This window comes from Falco biarmicus, chromosome 8 (genome assembly GCF_023638135.1).
Source record: "Falco biarmicus isolate bFalBia1 chromosome 8, bFalBia1.pri, whole genome shotgun sequence".
In the NCBI taxonomy this organism is placed as follows: Eukaryota; Metazoa; Chordata; class Aves; order Falconiformes; family Falconidae; genus Falco; species Falco biarmicus.
The window spans coordinates 10,055,275-10,081,924 of record NC_079295.1 but is presented as its reverse complement, the minus strand read 5'-3'; the positions used below and the strand labels follow the sequence as shown (position 1 = coordinate 10,081,924).

The window sequence follows — 26,650 nt, the reverse complement described above, 5'->3', positions numbered from 1 at the left end:
CAGTGCCTCTCGGCAGAGTCCTCACTACCGCTCTTCGTGCCTGGATTCGTTCTGCTGATTAGAAAGAATCCAGACACCACTTCATTCCCACAGTAGACAGTGCAAGGAGTTATCGCACCAAGGCCAAAATCATCTTGCAGTGCAGAAATAAGGGCTATTGTTGCAATAACTGGGGAGTCCTGTGATGGGCCGTCTTGGCTAGGCAGTCACCGTAAATACTCAGTATAAATATTTGCCTGCAGATACGTGGCACGCATGAGCATGCAAGTCTGCCCAGGATCTTACTACCAATTCTTTGGAAATTTATCTGCAGGGCTCGAAACAAACCAGCACTCATGGCACGGCTTTTAGATACGTGTAACAAAAGCTACATTGATAGCTTCCTGGGTGGGCTCAGTGTTAAAATTGGGATTATTGGGGAGGCAAGGACTCCTTCCCAGACACGAGAATAGCATGCTCTTGTCCTGGCATCCTGCCACCACCAAAGCTGTTTCCTTACTACTCATAGTAATATAGGAGTCCACTTGCGGTGGTGAATACTTCTTGAGGCAAGCAAAGAACACCAGTGTCAAGTCCTGGCACAGTGTGGAAGTCCCATCCCATCCTTAAAGCACAGTATAGTTTCCTGTCTTCAAGGATATCTACAGTTCTGTGCTGGCAGATGCAAGCCTTCACTCCAAGCCGCACGGGAGCCACGTAGGCTCTCAGCAGGGCTGGGATCTGCTTCACACCAATCATGACTACACAGCTCCCTGCTCAGAACCGACTTGCACCCTGCCAGCTCAAGTCTGTGAGCAGCAAAAACTTGTGTCTGCCTGCAAAAGGACAGTTAGACATCGACTAAGGAGCTGAAAGAGTCTGCAAGTCAATCTGAAGAGAGGCAGGAGATTTTTTTTTTCTCTGCATGTGGCACCAATGCATGAAAATTCTGCAGATGATCAAAGATGGTTATTAAGGTCTAATGGCTAATAGCGTTATGTCAATTCTCTCGCAGGATCAGAATTTAAATGGAAGAAAGCCAAGAACTACTTACGAATTGCTTTCATTCATGCATGTGTTATCTGTTCCAGGGAAAGCAAGCATTGAAGCAACTAAAGCATCTGTGGTTTCATTAAAATTCCTAAGATTTAACAAAGAAAAAAGAAAACAGGAAAATGTTCAAGGTACTTCCACTACCACTGGGCAGAGGAAAGCTGTGTCTGAATGAAACAGGATTTAAGATGTTAAATGAATTATTATTTGTTGTGCTAGCCCTGCAAATCACCTAAGTACATGCAGTACGTGAGGACAGTCACACAGGTTTAAAAGGACTGTTCATCACTTACAGCTGCACAGCCACTCCAGCGATTTGCTGCCTCTAGATCTAAACAACATACTGATGAACTTTTGGACAATCAAGATTCTCTTGCCATGGAAAAAGCATCTACTGCAATTTTCAGGCACTACTTCCAGTCTCATCTCAATCAGCTCTCTCGTCTGTGATGTCCATTTTGTTTTGGTCATTCAGGAAGATGCTTCTCACTTCTGACCCAGCCCTCTAGCAATGATCCATCAGTAGAAACAAAGAACATTGGGAACAGAGGACTCAGACATGCAGTTCTGGCTCATACCCCCATCTAGCAGGACTGAAGTGGAAAGGCATGAGCAGTCCTGGGAAAGAACATCTAAGAGCAGATATACTTGCTTTAGAGCTAAATTCTATACGTCTGATTTAAAACTGCGAACCACTGGAGAAAGACAGCAGTTCACATCATGAAATCAGAATGATACAAGAATATAATCATTTTGGTAATGAAAGAATTCAGTGATGACATCTTAATTACACTAAAAAAGCACATGTCCTTCAAATTGACTGTGTGCCTTGGACTAGTGGGGCCTGAGCATGAAAGTATGTCCTGCGCCGACAGAGAAGAGGGCCGGAGGACTCCAATGGGAAATGCAAAGAATATCCCCAACGTATTTCACAGTTAATTCCAGCTGAGAGGTTGTTTTTCTAAAGCTTTCTGATTGCTGGTCTGAGCCGGGTCATCTCCCCCAGAGATCCCTTAGAAACAGGATTTCTACATGTTATCTGCATAACGTAATTACACAGATAATGTAGCTACGTGTTATCTGCGTAACATAACTACACAGATAACGTAGCTACATGCTATCTTTGTAACATAACTACACAAATAACGTAACTACATGTTATCCCTGTAACACTTATCCACTGCATGTGCTTAGAAAGAATCCTGGTGGTAAAACTGGCTCTTTACAAACAAAATGGATTTAAGAACCACAAAGAACACCACTCACCCAAAGAAGTCTGCCTGGTCGGATGTGCCGTACAGAGAGGGGGAAAGAATCAGTTCAGGATATTCAGTTTCCTTAGTTCTCAGTGTCCCAAGTCCCATCGCAGCCATCACAAAGAGGACTGGGAGGATGACCTGAGCAATGAAGCCTCTGACATCGCGCCGGGTATGGTGGAATCTTTTAATGAACAACGCTGATGTCCTCTTAAGCAGCAACGGCAAACCATGCAGGCTTTTTGATCTAATCAGGAGCTGATCTGGGGACAAAAGAAGAATGCATTTTGTCATAGATCAGTATTTGTGAAATGCAGGGAATTGGTAGTTATAGAACTCTGGGAGTATATTTAGCTTCCTGCACTCCACTACAGATGGTAAATCAAAACTACCAAGTTGGAACTTTTGCAAGACTCAGGCTTGGGACAGAACTCAGACTTCGGTTCCTGAGTCATAAGCTCATGTAACACCAGTGTTTTTGCTTAATTTCAAATGCGTACATGCAGTGAATTCATTTTGAGATCTTGCAAGAGGAATACGGGCTTCCAGATGCATCAAGTGATCTACATCCTACCTACCCAGCTGCAACTTACAGGGGAAACGTATTAATCTTTTATGTTTGCAAACGGAAAATTTTCATAATTTAGAAAGCATGTCCTCAGACAAATCTATAAGAAAATTAATCCTGAAATAAGAAAACAAGGCACATAAACCAGTTGATCTTTTGCATGGACGGGGTTGTGGTACACTAAAGTAGAGCCTAATCCTGTGCATCCTATTCCTCTTTATGAAATAATAACCTATAGAATACAACATGAAGCAAATGCTTTTCAGTGCTCTCATTAGAGGTACACAAAACGCTTCTCTATGCATATGAGTTACTGTTCACAGTAACATTTACAGTGCAGGTCAGCTCTGAGAAGCAAGTACACAAATACCTCTGTGCTCTCCCTTGGCTGCCTCCCTAACTCGAAATGCTATATTTGTAAGTACAAATAAAATTTCTGCTCTGAGAAAGCATTTCAACAGGTATTTGCTCATTTTTGGGCTGTGCCACCTTTTTCAGCTTTCAAACCCTCAGAGATACCAGTGTACCTCTCTTCTGAGCAGGAATTCATCCCACTCTCTGGCCCTTTGAGCTGTTTTACCATACTGCAACAGTTGGGACACAGCAAAAAGTAGCATGGATCCAGCTCAGAGCTGTGCTGCTTTTGCAACAGGCTAAGGGTTTCCACAAAGTTTCTCTCCAGTTCTACTAGTTATGTAGAAATAATCCTCTACATCAATTACAGCAATTACTTTCAGAGGTATACATTTGCTCTTTCACCCACACGCTGTGTTTGATTAGATTAAAACCTGGATCAATTTAAAGGACGGCGGATGCAAACAAAACCACTCTGTAATTTATTCTGTGATTCAGACTATTCCAAACTAGTGGATCTGAACAACTGTTGAGCACTGTACTTCTAGCGATTTATTGAGCTTGTGATTCCTGGTTGGGTGAAATGTGGTTTTCAACAAAGAAAGAAGATGGGGAGACCAAATCAGTCCATCTGTCACTGTTTGCATCTGTGACAAATCTGGAATAAAACCTGGAGGTAATGTAGTACCATCTCTTTCTGTGAAGGTGTCCGTGCTCACAGACATTTCGTCACTGCCAATTTGACCACTTGCTCCAGGCAGCTGTTGGGGCAGTTCAGTATCTTCTTGCTGATCCTTCACTAGCTCTTTTGTCAGATTGAGAAACACCTATGGAGCAAGAAAATATAAAGGAAAATTGGTCCAAATGACTCCATTTACCAAAACAATAATCACAATGCACTCTCCTACTTTGCAGCTGTAGTTGGTGCAGCAATTGTGAATTACAACCTTCTTTCTATTCCCTTTGTGCTCTGTGAGAGAAATTCACTTTTTTCCAGTACAAAATTGTTGTTGTCCAGCTTCTTGTTACCTACTGTCTCTCTTCTGCTGCAGCAGTGGAAACTTAAACCTTTGCAGTTGCCCCCTGGACTCGCCTTCTCCTAACAACCTGTGACTACTGAGTAGGCGTAAATGAAGCTGCATTTAAGCTCAGGCCCTACATAAATCTACTCCTCCCACACCCACACAGTGAGCAGCGCACAGACGGCTCTCCCTGCATGGCACCAGTGAAGAAAAAAGGAGGGCTGTTTCCCTGGGATATTTTCCCCTCCGGCCTCTGACAATCCTGGCTGCCTCCATGCTGGGACTGTGCACAGTCATGGCACCCAAGCTGCACGTGGTACATGCTGTATAATTCATTCTCGCTGCCTTAGGAAAACACCTTAAAAGCAAGCAAGAATTTCTGAGCAGAAAGGCAACAGTCTCCCTCCCTCCTTTCTGCAAGACAAGGGTCATCACTGCTTATCATTTACTTTTTGTTTCTGATGCAACTAAATGTTTGTGTTTATTAGATCAGAGATTTCCCATGGGAAGAAAGGTGCCTGTGTTACTCCATGATGCACGAGGTGACTCACTTGTGCAATACAGCCTCTATGCTGAAGTTCAGCATTTAGATGGTTTGCTAATCCCCCGCTGATGACTGTATCTGTAGACAAATCCACATTCATGGGGACCAGGAAAATGGTTCAAGAAAAAACACCCCACTGCCCCCTCTCCTTAGTCTATCTCCAGAATCTAACTTTCTGGGTGAAATATCAAAAAGGTGATAGCAAGGTGAGAGAGTGGTACACTTTGTACATTACTGTATGTACAGATTTATGAATACATCTACACACTCACATGTTCGTAAGTATAACACAGTGATCAGCCAAACTACTTCTTCCCCTGCCTGCCACTCCTACATGCAAAACATGCCACCATCTAGCCCAGAAGGCAGAGCTAACGTTTCACTACATCGAACCCTGAGTTCATACCTCTTCCACGGTTGTGTTTGAAATCCCGTAGCAACCAAGGTGGAGATCACTCAAGCTGGTATCAAGGGCTCTGAGAAGCGCCTGGTAGGCCCCTGAGACTGTGGACTTGAAGGGAGGAAGCACGTACACGAGCTCTCCACCAATATCCTCCTTGAGATAAGCCTCTGGGAGGTGGGACTGGATCAAGGTAGTCACTGCTGTGGTGTCACACTCTTCCACCATGTTCTGAAAGAGGAAAACACTCTGCGGTCACTGAGAGGGCTGTGAGGTCAAACCTTCTAGTGCAGGATTTAGCTCAAATTCTATCCCAGACCATCATCGGTAGGTGATCTCAGTCCAGGTATGCAACATTTCAAGGTAAATATCAAAAGGAGATGAAAGGGGGTTTCTGGTCCTTGAAGAGGGAGGTCTGGCAGTGTGCTCACCTTGGTCCACTTGAGACCTTGCCTGGTCTCGGAACAGAGGAAAATCCTAGCCACAAGAGGGTTTTTAGGTGTCATCATCACAAGATGACACCTGAACTTGGCTGCCAGCACAAATACACTCTTTTCCTGGTGAAAAACAGGGCTTGCACATGGGTCTTTTTTCATTTTCTTCATCTATATTGCCAGCAATTTGGAAAAGGGGCTGATCTCTTATGGTATCTGCACATGACTCTGTGTGCTGGGGCTACCAACAGCAGTGCAGTAAATGCTGTCAAGAGCAGAGTTCCCCCCTCCTTGTAAGCAGAACGTTTTGCCTCAGGCCAGATACTATTGATGGACTCTTCCCATCTGCTTTATTTCTCTGAACTCTAGAATTCACACCCTGCACCCGCCCTTGCCTTTAATCCTCAAGGAGACCCTGCTCTTCAACAAAGCAGAGCATTGACATTCCTGTTCTCCAAGGGCCACCACAGAGGCTGGTCCGGTGACCCTGCTGGAGAGCCTCCCTCTGCTTCAAGGGAAGCACAGGCCACACCACACCTTCTATTAGCATCTCTCACCAAGAAACAGCATGCTCACATCCAGATCCTCAGTAGTTCTTTGGTACCACTACTGTCCTTGGATCTGCCACTCAGCTCCTACATCCCTGCTGGCCCCTCTCAGCCAGGAAGCTGCTGCGAGCCCTAGCTCAGCTCCATGCAGGTTTGCAAACAGGAGAAACTCTGCCTCTGCCCCCAGAAGTGCCTGCAGTGGTGACTGCGTTCATGGGACACGAAAGGGAGCTAAGGCCCAGCAGGGGACGGAGGATAAAAAGGACTGCATCGTGCACCTGGGATACAGGAGGCTTGGGTTCAGACTTCTGCCTTGTCTGTTAGAGCTTTAAGGTTTTGTGTAGAGGGGCTGAAGCTAAGACTCCTGTGTTCAGGGGAAGTCTCCATATAGGCTGTCTTTCTCAAGGAAACTTATTTATAAAAAAACCCATGTGAATTCCAGCATGGGACAGGCAGAGCGAGCTGGAGAGCAGTGTGCACTGTAACCCAGGTATCTCGGTGGATGAGGTATAAGAACAAATGATCTTACTGGCAGCCCAAGGAAACAGTCCAGCATATTCTTGAACCTGTGTGGCCAAACCCAAGAGTTTCAACCCAAAACACATCCCACTTTCACCTGGGCATAAAGTGATTGAATAAAAAGTTATTCCATGAAAGTGAAATTATACTGGAACAACCATTCCAGTGCAGACATCCACGACTGAGATGAACCTTCTTCAGCATGCTTCAGTTCTGTGGGACACTATGACGTGCCTCCTTTCTTCCTGCCATACAACCGATTCAGTTTCCCACCCAAATTTTGGACCAGCTCAGACACAAACCTTCTTTTTTGTGAGCGTCAGGTGGTATCCATCGCCAAACGTGTCCTTGAGGTAGAATGGTGAACCACAACATTTGAGCCCTCCCTGCTCTAGGAAGGCAATTCGGTCACTCAGAACTTCTGCTTCATCCAAGTGATGTGTTGACAGAATGATGGTTCTGCCTGGAAAACAGAAAGCTGATGTCAGCCACCACAGAACAAACACATGCAATTACGTGAGACAGGTGAAAGCTATGCTGAATGAGGGGACACAGAGTATCAGGTGAAAACAGACTGCAGGGGATTTTTGTAACTATTAGCGAAAATATATGAAAGGCAACATTAAAGAGAAGCCGAAAGTTACTATATTGTAAATTGTGTATTATGGGAAAGTTACTTTTCAGATGACACTGTGAATTTACAGCAACCAGCCAAGATGTACCCAGAGGGCCTGCAAAATCCCAGTGTCCCACAATTCATTCTCTGTGGTCTCCAAAACCCACAGTTCAAAGCCCCTGATACTATATTTGCAAAAGTGACCCAAATCACCTTTGCCACACTGGAGAGTATCTCATCTGATCACGATACCTTTTTTATTCTTGGAGATAATTTCCCAAATACTTCTCCGAGAGCACGGATCCACTCCTGTGCTTGGTTCATCTAGTATCACCACCCTTGATCCACCCAGGAGAGCGATAGCTATAGATAGCTTCCTCTTCATCCCCCCGGAGAGGGAGCCGGCTAGCTTGTGACGATGGCTGTACAGTCCTGTCTCCTTCAAAGTCCTTGAAAACAAAGGAAAAACAGCCCCCAAAGGTTGTCCTTCATGCACCTTTTAAAGCATGGAAACTGAAAATACCAAAAAAACCCGTAACTGCAAATGAAAAACTGCTCAAGTATGGACTGCTCTACTGAATGGTCACAGTGCAGGGAGATGATTCACCCTGTAGCTCAGTCACTGGGATTTTAATTTAAAACATTTTTTAGGATGTTTTCAAAGTTTCCAACTGACAAGTCAAGGTTAAAGGCTCAACCTCATCAACTGAGAACACCAAGATCCAAATTCCCTGGGATGTTCTGTCTGCTTCACTTCTCTGCAGAACCAATAAAGCCAACATCATCTTTCTGACTGGTTGATTAAATCTCTTTCTGGGGAAAATTGTAAAGCAGCAAGGACTAGACCCTTAGGCCTAAAAATTCATCTCCAAAGAATTGCCACAGAAGCCTGTAAACCCCCTGGAGAAGACACATTGTTTTCTTACAGCCACAGATATCAATAAATTCCTCTGGTCATTATTTGAACTCTATGCTGGATCAGCAACGGTCCTCAAAACCATTAATCTGAGCTTTACAGTGGCAATGGCACTACCACACAATAATTTTGACAGCCCTCTCTCCCTTCTCCAGCCCTGCTATTTTTGTACCTCTTCACTTCTTGGTAGAGCTCCTGTTTACTCCAGTGAGGGACTTTGATGTACCCATAAAGCAGCAGGTGTTCCTTTGTGGTGAGGTAGTTAAAGAGCACGTTGTGCTGCATACACACACCCATGTTCTTCCTGATAACTTCCTGGTCTGTCCTGATGTCTTTGCCATACACAAAGATAGTACCCGATGATGTAGGGAACAACCCAGTCAAAATAGATCTGAAAGGGAAAAATGAACAGAAAAGGAAGTTAGAAACAGGAGAAAGCCTTTTTTTTTTTTTTTTAACATGGTCCTGTACCTATCATCACTTTCAGTGTTTCCTTACATCACTATCATGCTTCTTCCAGCCCAAGACCACTGACCACTGCTTCTTCTGCTGTCTAACCATGCTTTGGCAGAGCAGGGGCCAATTCACATCGAAGGACATCCTCACACCCCTCTGTGGGAATGCGAGAGCAAGTACCAAGCTGACACGCTGAACTCTGGCTACTTTTCACATGTACTTTTGTCTTCTTCAGCCTTCCTCTCCCCAAGTCAGACCATTGCATGTCTGTCCCATACATCAATATTCATGAATGCCCTTGACTTCCAATTTAATCACTGGGAATTCATATAATGCAGTTACTCTTCATTCTTTGAGGTTTGTCTGCAGTATGCAGACAGCCTTATATTGCTAACCACAACAGAGATTGAAAACCACATCTTCATCTTACTAACCACATCAGAGCATGGAAACCTGATTTCACTGCCATTATTAACAAGAAATGGAAGAGGATTTCCAGACGAGACACTTCCCAGTGGGCAGCACTTTCATCTAGTTCAAGCAAATAATTACCTGCCTAGCAATACTCAACAGACTTGAGTCAAACACTGTCTGCTCAGAATAACTACTTGCACATTATAGGTCATTTTTGGTGCTGTCCTGCAGGGACTAAAGGGAGAAGACGCATCTCAGACTGCCCTTCACCCTCCCACAGCCTCTCTCTCTCCTGGGACTTTTAACCATCATTAAAAAGGAAAGAAGTAACTTGTGACCTTACTCAGGATTTGAAGCCTGCATTAAGTTTCAAGAAGCCTTTACAGTTTTCTGCATATCACCTTTGCCTACACTTTGCAAACAGGATAGGAGATGAATTGATAATAAACTGAGATGCAGTACAGATCTGTCTTATTGTTTTTGGCTCTTCTGAGGCTTCTATTTATCAGCTTAATGTTGCTTTCAGAGTGATGCACGTATATATCAGTGGAGAAATCAAGTTCTACAGGTCTGTTTATAGTGCTGTTACCTAACAACTCAAATAATAATTTATAAATGGAAAGGCTGAAAGGCCAATGTATTAACTCGCTGCCATTCCAGCCTAGCCAACACGAGTTTGTACAGCTGAAGTGTACCTTTATTACACTTTCTTGCTAATACCACGTCAGCTTTGGTGTGTGTGCAAGCTACCCACAACTTTCAGAACAACCTAACCCTAGGCACCAAAGCATCATGGAACAAAACACTAAAACAGTTGCTGTGCTGTGTATTACAGGTATCCAACCAGATTTAAAAGCATATTACTGAGCAGAAAAGAACCTTTAATTCTAATAGATGGACTGCTGAGGTCATCCATGAACGAGATAAAGCTACAAGAGAAATCTGGCTTAATGAAGTACCTTATTCAGTCCCCCAGCACTGCACAGCCCTACTCACTCTCTCCTTCACCCACTCATGCCCCACAATATAAAAAGAGCAGCTTTAAAGGGTACACACATGGTTGTAGTTTTCCCAGCTCCGTTGTGTCCCAGCAGGGAAGTGATATTCCCTTCATAGAAGTTGAGGCTGAGGTTGTTCACTGCAGCTTTGGATCCATAAACTTTTGTTATGCCACGGAGGGAGACTCCCAGGGTGAGATCAGTGGGCTCTGGTTCGAGGTGAGGCGGGGGAGCACCTTTGACACCAAAGGGAATGGTGTTACAGTTACAGTTACTGCACTGCAGCAGGTGTTTGTGCTACTTTTTTCACCTCAGAGATAAGCAGAGCTTTTAAAAACAAAATACAGCAAAAGTAGGTGCCTTTCAGCTAGGAACACAGAAAACATTTCACAGGATCTGTATAATTTTGAGCTCTCTGGGATTTCTCCTTTTTACTTCTGCAGCTTTTAATAACTCCTGACAATAAGCATTAATCACTTTTGAAAAGGTCTCATATTTAGATGTTTCAGAGCACCTAACTTAATTTATACAAAGCAAGCACAGAAAATCAGAAGGCATACAGCAAAACGACCGAGTTATTTTCAGTTAGGTAAAATCAGCGAGTTTTTATGTGTGATCTCAGAATATTTTACAGGCTAAATATTTAAAGAGAAGAACAAAGAAGCACACATCCCTTTTGCCAAGTAGAAACCTGTACTTTCTTGCCAAAACAAAAGTGCATTTCTACACAGAGCATTGTAGACTGAGGTATATGCATCTAAGGTAACTGCCCAACTACAACACACACAATACGCATGTGAAAATCAGTACTGGATTTCCACACCAAATAGGAAGAACGCATATAATTTAAAAGCCAAATCTCCTTTCACGTAAGTAACAGCTTCTAATTTTTCCTGTGCTACAAAATAAGGATCAATAGAGAGAGGTGCTTTCTACTTATGGTGTCCCTTTACAAAATTGGCTTTGTTTACCTAAAATGTGAGTATTGCTACCCCAGCTAGCATTTACATACATATCTTATTGTTGAGGGTGGCTTCTTTCCTCAACATCAGCCTGGTGAAGAGAAGGCCTCCTCGTTTGTCATTCCAGAAGGGGAGGTAACTGTTATATTCGAACCAGTAAGATGGAAGCAATGGGAAATACCAGGGAGCAGCCATGCCATATCTACCTGCAAGGAGAAGAGGAATCTCATCCAGGTATCTGTTTCTGAAAAAGTGTCACTACTGGGGTGCACTTAAAATAGCAAAAATAAACTCCACAGAGATCTCCCCCCTCGTGTACTAGACATATATATATTTTCATACAATGAAAGTTCACCTGATTGACACAATAGGAAGCATTCACTAATTTGTTATTCTGAGTAACTCCATAGCTGGAGGGCAGGAGTACTTTACATCTTCCACTGGGTAGATTTCCGTATGCCAGTGGACTGCTTCATTAGGTGGGGAAGAAAAGCAAAAGACAAATGTACTGGCTCTTGCCCAAGGCAGGAATTACTTTTTGAAATCAAATGATATAAGTAACACGACATAAAATCACTCAACTGACAAATGCAGGCTAACATGTTCTGTTCTCGTTTTCACCCTCCAGCCCACAAACATATCCTCGCATGTCCTTGGCTTCAGCTTCTCCAGGAGAACCATGTCATAAGCAGAGGAACCCTAATTCTCCCTTGCTCTGCTCTGTCTCAGTTTCATTAATACTCTCAGACATCCACATCTTTAGTCTAGAAACAGAGATATCCTCTGTGTGTAGACTTACTGCCTGAACCATGGAATCAGCCAGTGTTGTGTTCATTGTTTTCAAAAAGAGATGGCGCAGCATCAGCCTCAATGCTGTGTCTTCTTACCTGGGAAAACATTCCTTATATACCATCCCAGGATGAAGTAAATGAGAGAGTCTATTAGAATGAGCCAGCACATCCAGCCAAAGGAAGTGTTGTCTCCAATCATTGGGGACTTATACATGTTGTCCCACTGCAGACCTGCAGGAAGGGATTTAGAAATATGAACAGAATCCATATTAGTTAACGCAATGTTATGACCACGGGAGCTCACAGCCTAGTTTTGTCTACAATGAACATACCTATGCCCTGTGCTTCATATCGAGCAATGTATTGACTTGCATAACTGAATGCAGTTGGAGACAACAGACTCTGTGGAATAAACAAAATTGAAAACAGAGAACTTAGGAAGTAGTCTCAAAGAGAAAACAAGTCAGTCAACCAGTCAGGTACCACATTGGCTTGGTCCAGTAGCCAGAAAAAAGAGCAGGTTGTGTTTTTTCCCAGCAGTCGCAAAGAGCACTGCACCAGACTTACGACTTCTTCTAATGTCTCCTTAGAGCCTGCCTTTCTTTTGCTTCCGCACCCAGGACCCAACTTCCTCCCTCGTAAAGGGCTTTATTTGAGGCTTTTGAAATACAGCAGTGGTTGAGAATTACCTGCCATGTGGTTAATAATTTTACCACTTGCATTAACAGATGTCCTTTCCTGAATCCAGTGACTCAAAGAAAACAAGTCTGGCTTCTGGAACCTAATACCTACCTATTTCTACCCTTGGTAGGAAACAAAGCTTTACATCTATTTCCATAGCTAGGAATCTGAGAACATTAAACTAAAGGATGAGCAGAGCCAGCAATAAGCGGAGCCAGCCCTCCTTCACAGCCCTGCTACCTGAACTCCTTACTGAGACAGACTTATTTTCCACAGTGGTTGAAAGGAACCCCATTCTGCTTTGCAGTTTGAAAGGGCAAAGCACATAGCTCAAACTACTCTGATTCATCTGGCAGTGAGAACTCACTAAAATTCTACAGGTAGTGCTTTCAGTTACGGGACACAACTACTTCCAAGTCTCCCTCAAACAGGCCATGGCCAACTCTCCTGCCATGCTGTCATACTGTTACCACCCACTGATGCAATTTAGAAAGGCACCCAACTCACGTACATTTGTGACACAAGCTATAATAAGAGCTGAAGTTTATCGAAGGTGCGTGTCTACTTCCACACATACGTTCCCTGTTATTGAAAAACAGAACTTACCAGTAGGCTCTTCACAGAGAAGCTCAAATGGTTCTCTATGACGAGCAACACGATGAAGGGGAAGAAGGTGAGGATGTACACAAGGCTGCCCACCAAGGCTGCGATGTTGGTGTTATTGAAGAAGACACTGATGAAGTAGCTCATCGCTATGATGGACAGGCTGTAGTCCATAAGGTACAGGAACAGGAGCACTGTGTTTGTTTTGGGAAGGATGTCACCCACTTTTAGAACAATGATGAGGAAGGTGACAGTAATTAGAAGGAAGATGGCACACTCTATGAACCAGGCGATGAAATGGCTGCTGGCATTAACACCCATCATTTTCATGTACTACAGAGAGAAAGGTGAAAAAAAAAGAATCACAAATGACAGCTGTTTATTAAGAGATATTTCTGCTGATATTGAACTGTTTCTTTTTTCGGCTTCTGGACAGGGAATGCAACCAAGCCATGCTCTTTCATACTTTGGCATACTGCATGCTGATAAACAGGGAGAAAGCATGCACTCATTTCTGGAACGCCCTAGGTTTGCAAAACAGTCTATTGCAAACGAACAGCACAGACAGGATCTGCAAGTGTGAAGCATCACAGCCCGCAGGCTCCAAAGCTGCTTCTGGCCTTAGATTTGTGACTTTCTTAAAGTGTTTTGGTTATTTTTGAAAATAATGCTAATTGATCCAGTGGCTTGAGTGTAAAAGCTCTTAAGTATCTTTGAAACAAAACCATTTCCCACACAGCCCCAAGACAACAAATAACAGCTAAATTACAATGGTTATAAGGAAGCAGTACTAATTTGTATTAGCTAATGACCAAGTCCACTTTTATAAACCTGTAGATTTGTATTGATAAACCCAAAAGAAACTACAGGTGCTTGTCTTCTTGTAGATTATTACCTAAAAAGATTACTGACACCTTGGTTCTTAGAGACAGTGAAACTGGGTTCCCTAGAGTAAGGGGCTGTCAGCTAGCCACAGGGGTTCACTCATTTTCAATCTCATCACAGTTCATAGAGTGCCCTTTCTTGGAATTGTTTTTGGTGAATCAGTATTTGTTTCCATGGTATCGGATAAAAAACAAATCTGCTCAAGCATTTGTTGCTTGCTGAAGCTTAGTTTTACAAAAGTTCTTTGCTGCTCATCTCTGTTGATGGTGTTCACACTGAAAACCTGAGTTAATTTAATAAATTCCCTATGTCTCAGTGTCATTTATTTTCCAATAGACAACCTGAATGAAGAACTTCATTTCAGAGGAGCTGATGTAATATGTAGCACCTTCTGAAATATTAAGTATAATAACTTCAAGGATAGGAAATAAGTCACTTTTCATGTCTTTGTCCCCAATAGGCATGACTCAAAGTCAATTTTTAGAGAGCTTTAAATCTTCAGAAAACTTGTAATTTTCTGAGGTCCCCACGTTTCCAGTGATCAGAACTGCAAAGCACTATTCTCACCACTTGAAGGGCAAACGCCCTGCATTTCTATGGTTTTGAGCTTGGTTACAATGTCAGAATTCAAACATTGCAGGTCAAACAATAGGTATTTGGAATATTATTTTCCTTAATGCTTGTTTTGCTCCATTTAATATTGCACATGAAACATACTACCCACTAATAAGGAAAATCTGTTTATAATTTTGCATGCCCCAGAAAGTTTCACCGTACCTCATAAAGCCTCAGATCTTTCTCTTGAACAAGTGTTTTAACAAAATCAGCTATAAACAGCACCCAGGCAGCCATCAGAGCAAATGGAAGAGAGTAGGTCACGCTGGTTAAGAACCTGTAAAAGGCAAATGCAGGCTTTAGCTGAATACAAAATGTTCTGGGGATTAAGGCTTTATGCACAATATATTTTTCAGAATAATACTTTGGCACAGGAAAAGACATGCTTATATTTCAAAACGTAGAGTGTAATTAATAATTACAAAAAAGGCTATTTTGCCATTGCATCAGATTTTCTATTCACGAAACTCCTGACTGTTCAAAATCTTTCTTTCTTTTTTTAAATTACCGAGGAATTTACAGATGCATTCTCAGATGTTTTGCTAAGGAGCACCCCTGGCAGAAGCAGGAACTGCCCTGGGCAGTGGCATCTCCTGGCTCTATGATGGGGTGCATCCCATTTTGAAACATCACAGCAGCCAGCCATAATTCTCAGTTCTGTTAATAGATACAGTGGCCAAATTTTGTTATCACACCATATTTCCTGGTGCCACAGTGGATATAGATGCCACCCCTCAGTTTCTAGCCTATTACCCCATGGGACAGGTATTGCAGATCCAGGTCTACAACATGGGCTTCACAATTCTTGCCTCCTCACTTCAGTTAAAACCTTCCTCTTGTGCCAAATGTGCGCAGAAAAAAGACACCAATGGCCAACACTAAACTTGCCTTTTGTGATGGAAAGCAAGTTTTTATAGCAGGAGATTCTCTTCATTGTATCTAGAGTGCTTATGCTTTCCTCCCTCATTTCTAAATCTGTCTTTTTATAAAAAAATAATCAGTGTTATTCTGGGGAAAAGTTTAACATACAACAACAAATTAATATGATTGCATTTGTTTTTAAATTTTTTTACCTGTGAGGCTGAAAATTTCCCATGAACTAGCACCTTCAGGAAATGCTTCCATGCAAACGAAGCCATTTTTATAAAGAACAATGAAAAGGCATTTCAGGAGCTCTACTAGTTCTTTGGTTTTGGTTTGGTTTTTGTTTGGGATTTTTGTTTGGGGTTTTTTGGGGTTTTTTTTTTTGGGGGGGGGGTGTTGCTACCATCTTGTGCATGATCTCTAAGCTGTTAAAAATTCAACATTTGCCATCACCTTCTGTGTAATGTTATAGATATTCCCTTCTTTTCCCTACAGGATGGTAACTATGCAATAACAATTGATAAACAGTCATTTTACGATGACTTCTACCGGATGCAAATCCAAAGCCTTTAGGCACTTTAATAATTGAGCAAACTCACATCCCTCTGAACCTGGGGTGGGGAAGGAAACCCAAAGGCAAGTGGTTTTCTCAGCAGCCCAAGAACAAGACAAGGAGCAGATAGCACTGTAGTAAATGCCTCCAGCAGCCAGTTAATTACTGTACAAAACTATCTCACAGCAATAATTCAAGTCTTTGCTGCAAGAAGTTGACACTTGGTTTGAATGCTTGCTGCCTGTGTACCTGCAGGCACTTTGCATGCTGCTACCTTGAGAAGAGATTACAGGCGTCCAGCTTTCTTAAGTGACAGGCTAACACAGGAGATTAATGGGTCTGCTGTAGCTCCTATAGCTATAGCTCCCATAGCTAAAGCTCCCAGATGATCTTGTAACTCATGCAGTAGACACACAGGCTTTTCAACAGAATGAGCTCCCAGGTCTAGTCTGTACTGTTGGTCCATGGGAGACCCTCATGTCAGGGTGCAGCGACCATCCGACCTACCAATACTATTATGCTGAACATCCTTCACTGCTTTCTGATGGACACTGAAATCCCTTCCCTGTGTGTTTTCCAGCCAGTTTGGCCACCAGCTGTGGTCAGGGTAATAACTCTGAGGAAGTACCATGTTGCCAGCTTTCCAACACAGACCAAAATTGCCTTGCCAGAGGGGCAGGTCCTCAGCTGTGAGAGATATGCTTCTCTCTATTGCCTTTGGCAGCGATGCAGTTTATACTAGCTGCAGATCTGGCTCAAGATGAGTAGAAAGGAAGATGATCCAAAACTTTTTGATCAGCTTCACCATTCAAAACTTATTCCGGTCCACGCACAGTCCAAACTGCACTGCTCTGTATAACAGGCTGTTAACCCTGGCAACTCAGCGCATCAAAAACGTCTCTGTCCTCCCTCATTATTGCAGAGATGAATGGTACAATTTCATCCTCCCTCTTATCCTTCTTAAAGCCATCTGAGAGGCACCTGTATTGAGAACTATTCACTACACTCTGAACATTAGCTAAAATCACTGGAATGAATAACAAATACCACAGCTGGATAGCAATCGCTAGGAACAAAGCTCATAAACCTAGGGGCTCTTATTTTGCCCAATACATACATTTTTTAAGTTCTGCTGCATTGTTTGCATGTAAACACCTGCAGAAAAGCCAACACTCATATTTAATCCAAGGCCTGCCAACCCCAGTCTCATTTCCACCACGTGTAGTAAACCAGGGACAGCGAATTTTACCTCCTGTAAAACCTATAGTTACCATGACAATTCAGGTACATACAGAGCACTGACAACAAAAGAGTAGGCAAACTCAACATAGACCATTTATACTAAAGTCAAAAATTCCCTCTTTTGTTCAGACCTGTGGAAAAAAAAAAAGCCTCGCTACAAAATGAAATTATTTCTATGCTATGTGACCATGGTATTAAGGAGACCAGCGCAGCTGGTGAACTCCACCAGTCAGACGAGATGAGCTCACACAAAGCGTAAAGGCAAAAGCCACACAAACTTACATATCCTTGTTGTAGCAGGGGTAAGGCATGGCCTGGACTTGAACAGCTATTTCCTCTGGATTCTTGCCAGTCTGTAATTCAATAATGGCTCTTTCAATGCTGTCCTGGACATAAATAAACGCCCGGCTGTAAATCTGGCTCTGGGAGGTGGAATTGTGCGGGCCCACTGTCCAGATGCGCTCCCTTATTCTGTTGGTGGTTTGTGTGATCCTGCTGCTCATGCGGATGGTGTAGTTCAGCACAGGAGGGAGGGCCAAGTCCCCGTAAACCGAGCGTCCAGGGCTGCTACGGCTTGAAGGCAGCTTGAAAATGATACCTTGGAAAAGAAAGGGAAAAGGCTTTCCTTCAGAACCGACAGCACAGGAGCAGTACACAGACACATAGGAATGCCTCATTTTTATTTTCTACATTACAGTCCATCATTTCTTTCTTTGCTGCACAAATAATGCTGATGGATAGGCTGCTTCTTGAGGGTCTAGAAGTGGAAACTGTACATCACTGCAGCTACTCGGACTTTCAAATGTGACCAATGATTCTGGGTGCAAAATACACCCCCAGAGCCTTTAAATCTTTTCCCACTGAGCATTCAAAACCCAAAGGCTCTCAGTGTACCCTGTATTTGGAAAAATCTTGTTGTTAACACGGGCTGTCAGATATCTGTTAGGTATGTCACTCAGCACACGCACCTCTCATGAACATGCCCAAAGTTACTCTATCAATAGAGCTCATATAGCGATGCTGTGACATAAAAACCTCAGGAACGTGGTGGTGAAAACTGTTCATGACCTACACACATATTTTTGTGCCCACACAAATTCCTGTAAAGTTGAGATGTTTAAGAATATAAAAACTTTGCAAGTTCCTGTTAGGAAATGGCATGCTGTGGATACAATTTGACAGACAGGACTTTTGTTCCTTTAAAATGTCTATTTGGGTAGAGGCAATACCACAGTAGTTTTTCTCTCCAGAATATTCTTCCTGATTATTCCATATATAAAGCATATGATGGAATGGAGGACAAATGTGGAAGAAAACTGCTTTTATGGGAAAAGACAAATATTATCAGGGTCTGAAGTTCCAAGAAAAGAAAAAGTTTCTATCTACCACTCAATTATGAGGTATAAAACCAAACAGGTCACAGGACTTACAAGTAAATCTTAATTGAGGAGTTATTGGGCATTCTTTAAAAATTAAGACACATTTCTAGCTTTCAAATTAGTATAAATTCCTAGTCTCTAGTCCCTCCTTCCCCTCTCTGTGGTTTGAACTGAAGCTGCAATCCAATCCCACAAATGTGAAAAGTGTGACTGAGAAGACCCAATGTAACATCGCAGCGTTTGGCTGGAACATCTCAAGAGCTTTATGACACTCTAATAAATTGAACTGTCTCATATTTGGACTCAGTGACCTTAAAGGTCTTTTCCAACCTAAATGATTCTATGATTCTGCAATATCTTTCTTAATTAAGGCATCTTTTCCCACACGGGCCTGAAAGAAGGCAGCTGTCATGAAGATCTCCTAAAGGCAGTGAAAATTCATTCCATCTGAGAATTAACCAAGAGTAAATACCAGTTAACCAAAATCTTTCTACACAGATAGCAGAGGTGTAAGAGAAGAGGAGGTATAAAAAGGAGTGTAAAACTGCCATGAGGAGGTATCAGTGTGCAGGTCCTACACACACTGCTCAAAATCCATTGTTTGGTGGGAGCTGTGACCGCAACAGTTGCCAGTGGAAAGCCAAACTTCTTACAGTGGATTCCCACCCTGCACCAGGCTAACATTAATTTACAGGGGGATTTGAGACTGCCACATACTTGCAAAAAGCTCGTTCTTCAGAAAGAGCTCTTTAGCCACCATTTCCATTTCCTCCAAGTTTCTGACTGCCTGAATGCGGTTAAATGAGACACAGGAGGACACATTTACAGCAAGGGTAGCGAGTGTATTCAGCTGATCGACAATGTCAGCGTTGTTCTGTAATTCCAGCCGAATATCATCTGAAAAAAACCCACAAAGAAAACCAGTAGCATCACTACACACAGCAAAAAATCCACCACATCATTCTGTATTAGACTAACAATGACAACAGAAAGGAAGAAAAAACCCATCATACTAAACATTAAGTGTAAAATACATTTCTGCACTTAGCAGTGCACTGAAGGCATGTTGTTGACCCAATTTTTATGTTAATCATTTGTAATATGCTCGTGAGTTTGCCTTTGGGAGAATGCCAGCAATGGGATGTGACAGTCATCCCAAATCAGAAGTTGCTACTATCCTGCTGAGGTTTTAGACTCACATATGATGCTCACCATTCATTCCACATCTTATGGGTTTTGATGTAATCAACTTGTCTGTTGAGCTGCTCTGTCTCCGGGGAGAATGCGCTTTATCCAAGCACATCAAGGGAAAGTTATGTCTGTTGTGCTGACATGTGTGCTAAACCTGATAATGCAGTTTAATAAAGATGCTGCTGTTTCCTGGCCATTTTAAAAGGTGACTGCACAATGCAGTGTAACTAATATGGAACAGCTGCTGCAGGCATGATGATTTTATGGGGAGTTAAGGCAGGAGATGCCACTCATGAAATGACACTGGGGTCATCACAAATGGTATGTAAATATCCTTCTGACTGCAACAGACTACAATGTTTTGTGGGTTTTGCTGGCGTAACCCAGATTTATGTTGACATGTATGGCCACTCATTGAAAAAACGGGTATGAACAACAAGACCAGCTAGGAAGGGACTGTGATCACCATGCTGTTCACTAACAGGGGATGTATCCATCCACCCAGCACCGCTGTCAGTTGATGCTTCCCACACTGCATATCAGCAAGTCTCACCTTGAAGGACCCCACGCAAGACCACCAGAGAACAGCAGATTCCAGCAGAGTATCTCCTGTAATGATGCCTCTGGCTTCATCAGCCCGGGTACCTTTATCTGATCTCTTGCTTTTCTGCTCTGGAAAACTTTTAAGTTGAACCCTGATGTGATGCAAGTGAACTCTCCACAACATTTCCCAGCAGAGTCCCAGGTAGCTCATTTGAAGTCATAATTATGGCTAAACAGTGTCCTCCAGTGGCCACACTCAGCTTCAGAGATTCCCATCCTACCATCCCTTCAACACTCGCAAGAAGCAATTCTTCATACAAGCCCTTTGTTTTCTAAGACTCTTTGCCCAAAGACCGTAAGATTTTTGAATCACAGCTGAGATTGCCTTGCGCTGAAGCATCTGATACTGGCGAGAGGACAGCAGTACCAGAGGATGGCTAGTTTGGTGACTCTCGATCTCCCAGACGTGAAGTACAAATAAGAGGGTAGCACATGTGGACCAACTTACCCAGTTTGTTTATTTGACTCAGCAGTTCAGCTGCATCCAAATCCACCATCATCTTGATAAAAACCTGCACAAAGGGATTCTGCAGAGTGTTCTACCAACAAGCAAAAAAGAAAAAGCATTAGTTTGACCAGAAGCCCCTTGAGCTTATTCGGTGTATTTCTAAAATACAACAGACCAGCTGCTTTCACTGAGCCTTTGTACAACCCTCTCCTACTCCTTTCCTGACCTTCTATATTTCCCTCTGTGTATCAGGATGGGGAGAAGTTAGCAATGAAAACTTCATACTGAGCCCTCTGAGTCCAAGCTAGTGTTTCTTGGAGTCAAGAGAGGATGTGTATTGAGTCTCCACTGGGCACTACAGTCCCACGGAAAAATCACGGATGGATAACCTTTGTTATTCTAAAAGTGCAGTAGATTTCAATTGTGTCTGTTTTAAGTCCTGTGAACAGAGCCAGAGCACAACGGGTAGGCGACCAAAATTTAGCTTGGAGACCAGCAGACAGATTTTTGTTTGGCTGAATAGTTCATTATTCCACCAATGAGTGCAGTCAGCAGAGAACATTTCATTTCACTTTTGCATACTCCACTCTGGATTTTCTCTCAGTGCCATAAAAATCACAATGAATTCCAGCCACTGAAATTAACTTCTAATGCTTTAGAGTTCCAGAGATCTCATTTTCATAGTTTCATAAGAAAAGGAGACAATTTTTACTGCAGAGAATGGAAAGCAAGTGCGTGAAACATTACAGCCTACTGCTTTCTGTACCCAAGCAAGGCTAGGCTCCTTAGGAGGGGAAAAAGAAATTTTATTTACATTCGCTGAGGTACAAAGACATCTTCTAGCTCTTACGTGTGTACCCAGAGCTACATGCTTATTATAGATATTGTTTCATTTTCTGAAAAAGTCATTTCTTGCCTGGTCTTGGCTGGCTGGATCACTCCATCAAGCAGAAAGTTAATTTACAAACTGAAGAGCATTCCCTGCTCATCTTAGCCCTCCAGCAGGCCTCAGCACGGCCAGTGTCAGGGAGCATATTACAAACAGATCATTTCAGAAAGAGGATTTGCATGGAAAGGTGTGTCAGGAGTATTTCTGTTAAGGGAACAGGCAGGAAGGCACAGAAACTGTGAAGTCCAGAACAAAAGCCTGAAATGGGTTTTCCCCAGCTGACCCAAGATGTCCCTGAGGTCCCTGGAACCCCAGTTTATTTCAGTGAAGAAATCCATCCTCCCAATTCCCTCCCATGAGAGAGACAGGGAGGGCAGAATCTCATACCTTGATCATCGGAACTGTCTGGTTTAACTTAGTCAGTGAATGCATGATGACAGGAGACTTCTCCAACCACTCCTGGGACTTTAGGGCTAGATCAGCCATCTGCTTCAGGGTTGCGTTAGACTACAGAAAAAGCCCACAACATATAAGAATTCATTTATTAATTACCTTACAGCTTTTAAACAATAAATAAATCAATAAAACAGCTAAGACCAAATTGGATTTTTCTTAGCACCCTATCACCACTTGGCACAACGCCCCTTAACACACTGAATTTGGATACAAGTAATTAAAAGTACAGCTTTATATGTGACATTTGGAGCATAACTTGGATATCAGCTTTCCTTCTACCACTGGTTGGCTTGCAAACAAGTACTGGTGTTAGCATTTGTCTTAAGAGACATCTCTCTATTACTGGCAAAAAAAACACCCTACATTTAAAAAATCTTATTATAAATACTAGACCAAGAGCAACTTTTTGGAGTCAAAGTTTATTCAAAGACAAAAGATGACTCAAATGACCAGCAATGCAATGAGGAAAAGATAATTTGACCAATATTCCCAAACAGTTACAAAGTAGACTTCTGCTTCTTAGAGAAACAAGCCCTAGTTTTTATCTAGTAATTTATCTAGTGCTAGATATATTACAATCTTTTACAGTGGGTGTATCCTGATGTACCGTAAAAACAGCCATACCTTTCTCATGATTGCTCGAGTTTCTACGGTATCTGGCGTATAAAGGATCTTCCCAAGCACCATTGGTTTTAAAAAAGACCAAATTAAAGCTCCAGTTGGGGTCTTGACCAGGTCCAGGTAGAAGGATAAGCAAAATGATGCTGCAAGGGGAGAAAAGCAAACAGACCAGACATGAGAAAGCTACCAGTGTATTTTTTCCCATCTACCCAGTTTGTTGCTGTGTCCAGCAAATTGCTTCAGAGCCCTCTTCACTGACTGACATAATGCATCTTGACAAAAACAATCCGCCCCCAAGATCTCCTGTTGCTGAACTCAAGTCAACAAAAGTCTCACTGTTTGAGCCAAGATTCTTTGCTTGAAGGTTAAATGGAGTTTTGTGAACTTAGAGGAGCTAATAATGTCAGTACAGTCAGAAAAACTACACATCAAGAAAGAGCAGTGACCTGTCAAGCCCTAAGACCAGATCATCAACAAATGGGAAAGTGTGCAGTGTCAAGCACTGCTCTGCTACATAGGCTGTCTTCCTTTTAACTTTTATGGAAATAAACCACCAATAATTAGGGCAGTGCAGATCTTCAGCTAGCATAAAAAATGAGCACTTACAGCCCTCCAGAGACATACAGGGGAACAGCTCAGCACTGGATCTCTCTGGAAGCAGTAGAGTTTGGCTCTGAAATGTTTTTGCCTTAAGGAGAAGGCAGACTTACTGGAGTCATGAGGAATCCCATATTTCCTCATCATCTTTTGGACGTAGACATCCTCCACAGAAGAACTATTGCTTACAGAGTCTCCAAAATCTGGAAGCAAGGACTCAAAAAACAGGGGGGTGATCTCTTGATTGCAGAGAACTTTTGACATGGACTTAAATGTGCCACGTGTTATCCTGAAGTTGTTCGGTTTAAATAATGCCTGCAGAAAAGACAAGATGCAAATAAATCCCATTCTGAGAGAAAAAAGAAATAACAGAATCAGAAGGCAAGGACTGAACATTTTTACACTGCTTTGTTATGAGAGATTTGTTCCTACAAAAAAAGGGACTTTCCATGGAGATCATATGCCTTTTTAGCTAACCTCTGTTAGCTTCCAGGTATGTCATACCAGTCACTTCCAGGTATGAGATCCAATGTGGGAATTGCCTATAATGTGTCTATAGGGATTGCCTATAATGTGTGCCTGGTGACACATGTCCACCCTGGGTTACAAGACAGAATTTGTCACACAGATGTGTACATCCCCTATCCCCATCTAGTTCATGAATGCATGTGGGTCTGCAACGCACAGGCAAAGTGATTACCAGAAACAATTCCTGTGATCTATGCTGTCATTGACTATGGACCAGAGAGGGATTGGATCCACTGCTGGATGAGGCGAGTGCAGCCTGAAGTTACTGCTGTGGTCAGAGCAGGACTGGGTTTGCACTGAATGTTTTGGGCAGTCTTGAGGCTTTGGGTGTAATGTAACACACTAAAATGACAGCACACTTTTGCTGTTGACTTACATGGTTTTGAATAGCCTTTAGTGGGCAGTTCTCCAGTTGTTTCCACAAGCTGACCTCTTTTAGTATGTTCTTGGAAATGTACCTTCCTTCAAGATAGTTGTTCATCCCCTGCATTTTTTTTTTCCTAGTGTCCCTCCCACAGCACATGGTCCTTGTCTCCCCTCCATCATGAGCACATGATGGTCCCACTGCTTCAAATCAAAGCTCTCCCAGGAAGGCAACATCTAAGTTTGTTAGGATTCTTCTTAGAACACTGCTGCTTTAAAAGAGAATCAGTAATCTATGATTTAAGGCACCTTTGGCTTCTAGGGTAAGAAATTACTGTGGAAACTGTTCTAGTGGTGTTTTGCCTCCAAAGTGCATGGAAACTACGTGTACCTTAGTCAGTGGCACATTTCTAGACTGCCGGAGCTTTTTCAGTGAATGAATAGCTTGTAGCAATGGATCAACGTCAGATTCAACCTGGCGTCTGAAATATTTCATTTTTGTCAGAAGGCCTAACATCTTGTCCACGGGTTTCTGAAGTTCCTTAGGGAAAAGCATCTACAAGAGACAGGAAGAAAACCAATTGTGATTAGCAGGAATCTGTGTGCACATGCATGTAACACACCCATAGAGTGTTAATTCCAAGCCAAAGATTGAGGGATTTTCAAAACTGTTGGGAGGCTTAGGGAGCAGATGTCCCACGGGAAATGAATGGATTTGTATTCCCAAGTCCCCAAGTGCTTTTGCAAACCACTCCCCTGAACACTGCATATTCTGAACAGTGCATGTTTCCAAACACTTACATTTGGGAAATGTGTATCAGATACTAGCTGGGATATAATCTGAGTCTCTAAGAGGTAACATTTTGCACAACATAGATGTCAAACACTGCAAGTGACTTTTGATCTGAGCCAAACTGCTTAGCATTCTCATTTAATAACTTTTCTTCTCCAGATCACTTCTGTAGCATTTTAAAATATGTATTCAATAGGCACTTCTCCATGAATGGTATTTATACATGTTATTTATATAATTGTGTGCATGGGATATTTGAATCATTTAATAACTTGGCAGTGCCAACTAGATTGGGAAAATAAATTTTACAGGACTTTTGCTAGGGCTTCTCTTCTCAAGGAATAAAAAAAATTAGCCCAGTGCCTTATTTTTGGGAAGCCTGAACTCAGCTGGGAATGTTCAAGAGGTTGTGACAGCATATAAATGATACTAGCAGATAGGGAGGCATTTAAAGTAGGTCCAGTGTCTTTAAATGAGGTTTGCTGGTTTACACCAGCTGGGATCCTCATTTATATCCACACTGTCACAGCATGGATATGCAATAAAAATGACTGCATGAGCAAAGCCTGATCTTTGGCTTGTGTAAATCAGCATAGCTTCTGGCCACTGCAATGATATTTTATGACCTTTCAGCCACTGCGTGCAGCAAAGACTACAGAAAGCACTCTACAAATCCAACACTAACCTTGTATAAGAAATTGTAAATGTCTAAGTGTCGTAACAGAGTGACCCCCAGGATGTATGTCTCACGGGTCCTCCCTGAAAGAGAGAGATGGCAGAACTCCTCTGCTACTGTTTGCAGCTGTGGGTCAGCAGGATGGCCGCTACAAGACTCCAGCTGGATGATCTGAGAAATGAGCTGTGTTTGCACAAAGTAAGAAAAGATTTGTTAGGGGGTAGACTGCTCGCTCCAGTATGCACGGATTAATCTTGCCTTGCTGTTGTTCTTTCCACAGTGTCATATTTCAACGCTGAGAACCAGAAAATGCCTACCCATTACTCCCTCTCCAAGGGACAAATCCTATGGATTGTGTTTTACTGCCCAGCTTGCACAGTAGTAAAAGCTTTTGTGGTTTCAATTTCCCATTGACTGATGCATGTGAAGTTTGGAAAAGACCACGCTCTTTGGGTCTCAGTCCAGACAAGATGGCTGGGAAGGGGAAAAGCATCTGGAGCTCTGCTTGCACAGGAGGCTGAGGAAGGCAAGCTCATCTCTCATTATGGGAGGCTATTTTTAGACCCCGAGTGCTCTCATGAATTGTGGTTAGAAGTGTGCTTTTCCATCTGGACTGCAACCACGTCTCAGTACTGAGGACCCCACCAAGGACCCTACTCAGTCCTCATTAGCCAGTTCAGAGTAAACTGTGCCCTTGGTATAGACCAGAGCAATTGCTCACCAGGCAGTGCATGGCTGCTTACCAGCTACTGGTGACAGCCAAAGAGACCATATGGCTTTTGGTCTCCAATGGCTGAACTGACGTCAATGACTGCTCCTACTGCATTTCCAAT

At 42.7% G+C, this 26,650-nt stretch overlaps 1 protein-coding gene across 1 annotated transcript in view; it reads right to left on the bottom strand.

Moving 5' to 3' along the window:
• ABCA12 (ATP binding cassette subfamily A member 12) overlaps window positions 1-26,650 on the bottom strand; it is an 88,513-nt gene that overhangs the window by 23,158 nt on the left and 38,705 nt on the right. Inside the window, exons 16-36 of the mRNA XM_056349057.1 lie at window positions 25,827-26,000; window positions 24,740-24,904; window positions 23,571-23,772; window positions 22,864-23,003; window positions 22,171-22,290; window positions 20,895-20,985; window positions 19,370-19,549; window positions 17,556-17,871; window positions 14,777-14,891; window positions 13,118-13,447; window positions 12,163-12,232; window positions 11,927-12,061; window positions 11,090-11,245; window positions 10,136-10,313; window positions 8,382-8,600; window positions 7,546-7,742; window positions 6,980-7,140; window positions 5,183-5,407; window positions 3,899-4,037; window positions 2,299-2,551; window positions 1,034-1,120 (exon numbers count right to left, since the gene is read on the bottom strand). Coding sequence (XP_056205032.1) covers window positions 1,034-1,120; window positions 2,299-2,551; window positions 3,899-4,037; window positions 5,183-5,407; window positions 6,980-7,140; window positions 7,546-7,742; window positions 8,382-8,600; window positions 10,136-10,313; window positions 11,090-11,245; window positions 11,927-12,061; window positions 12,163-12,232; window positions 13,118-13,447; window positions 14,777-14,891; window positions 17,556-17,871; window positions 19,370-19,549; window positions 20,895-20,985; window positions 22,171-22,290; window positions 22,864-23,003; window positions 23,571-23,772; window positions 24,740-24,904; window positions 25,827-26,000 — 3,653 coding nt within the window. The remainder of the gene's footprint in view (window positions 1-1,033; window positions 1,121-2,298; window positions 2,552-3,898; window positions 4,038-5,182; window positions 5,408-6,979; window positions 7,141-7,545; window positions 7,743-8,381; window positions 8,601-10,135; window positions 10,314-11,089; window positions 11,246-11,926; window positions 12,062-12,162; window positions 12,233-13,117; window positions 13,448-14,776; window positions 14,892-17,555; window positions 17,872-19,369; window positions 19,550-20,894; window positions 20,986-22,170; window positions 22,291-22,863; window positions 23,004-23,570; window positions 23,773-24,739; window positions 24,905-25,826; window positions 26,001-26,650) is intronic.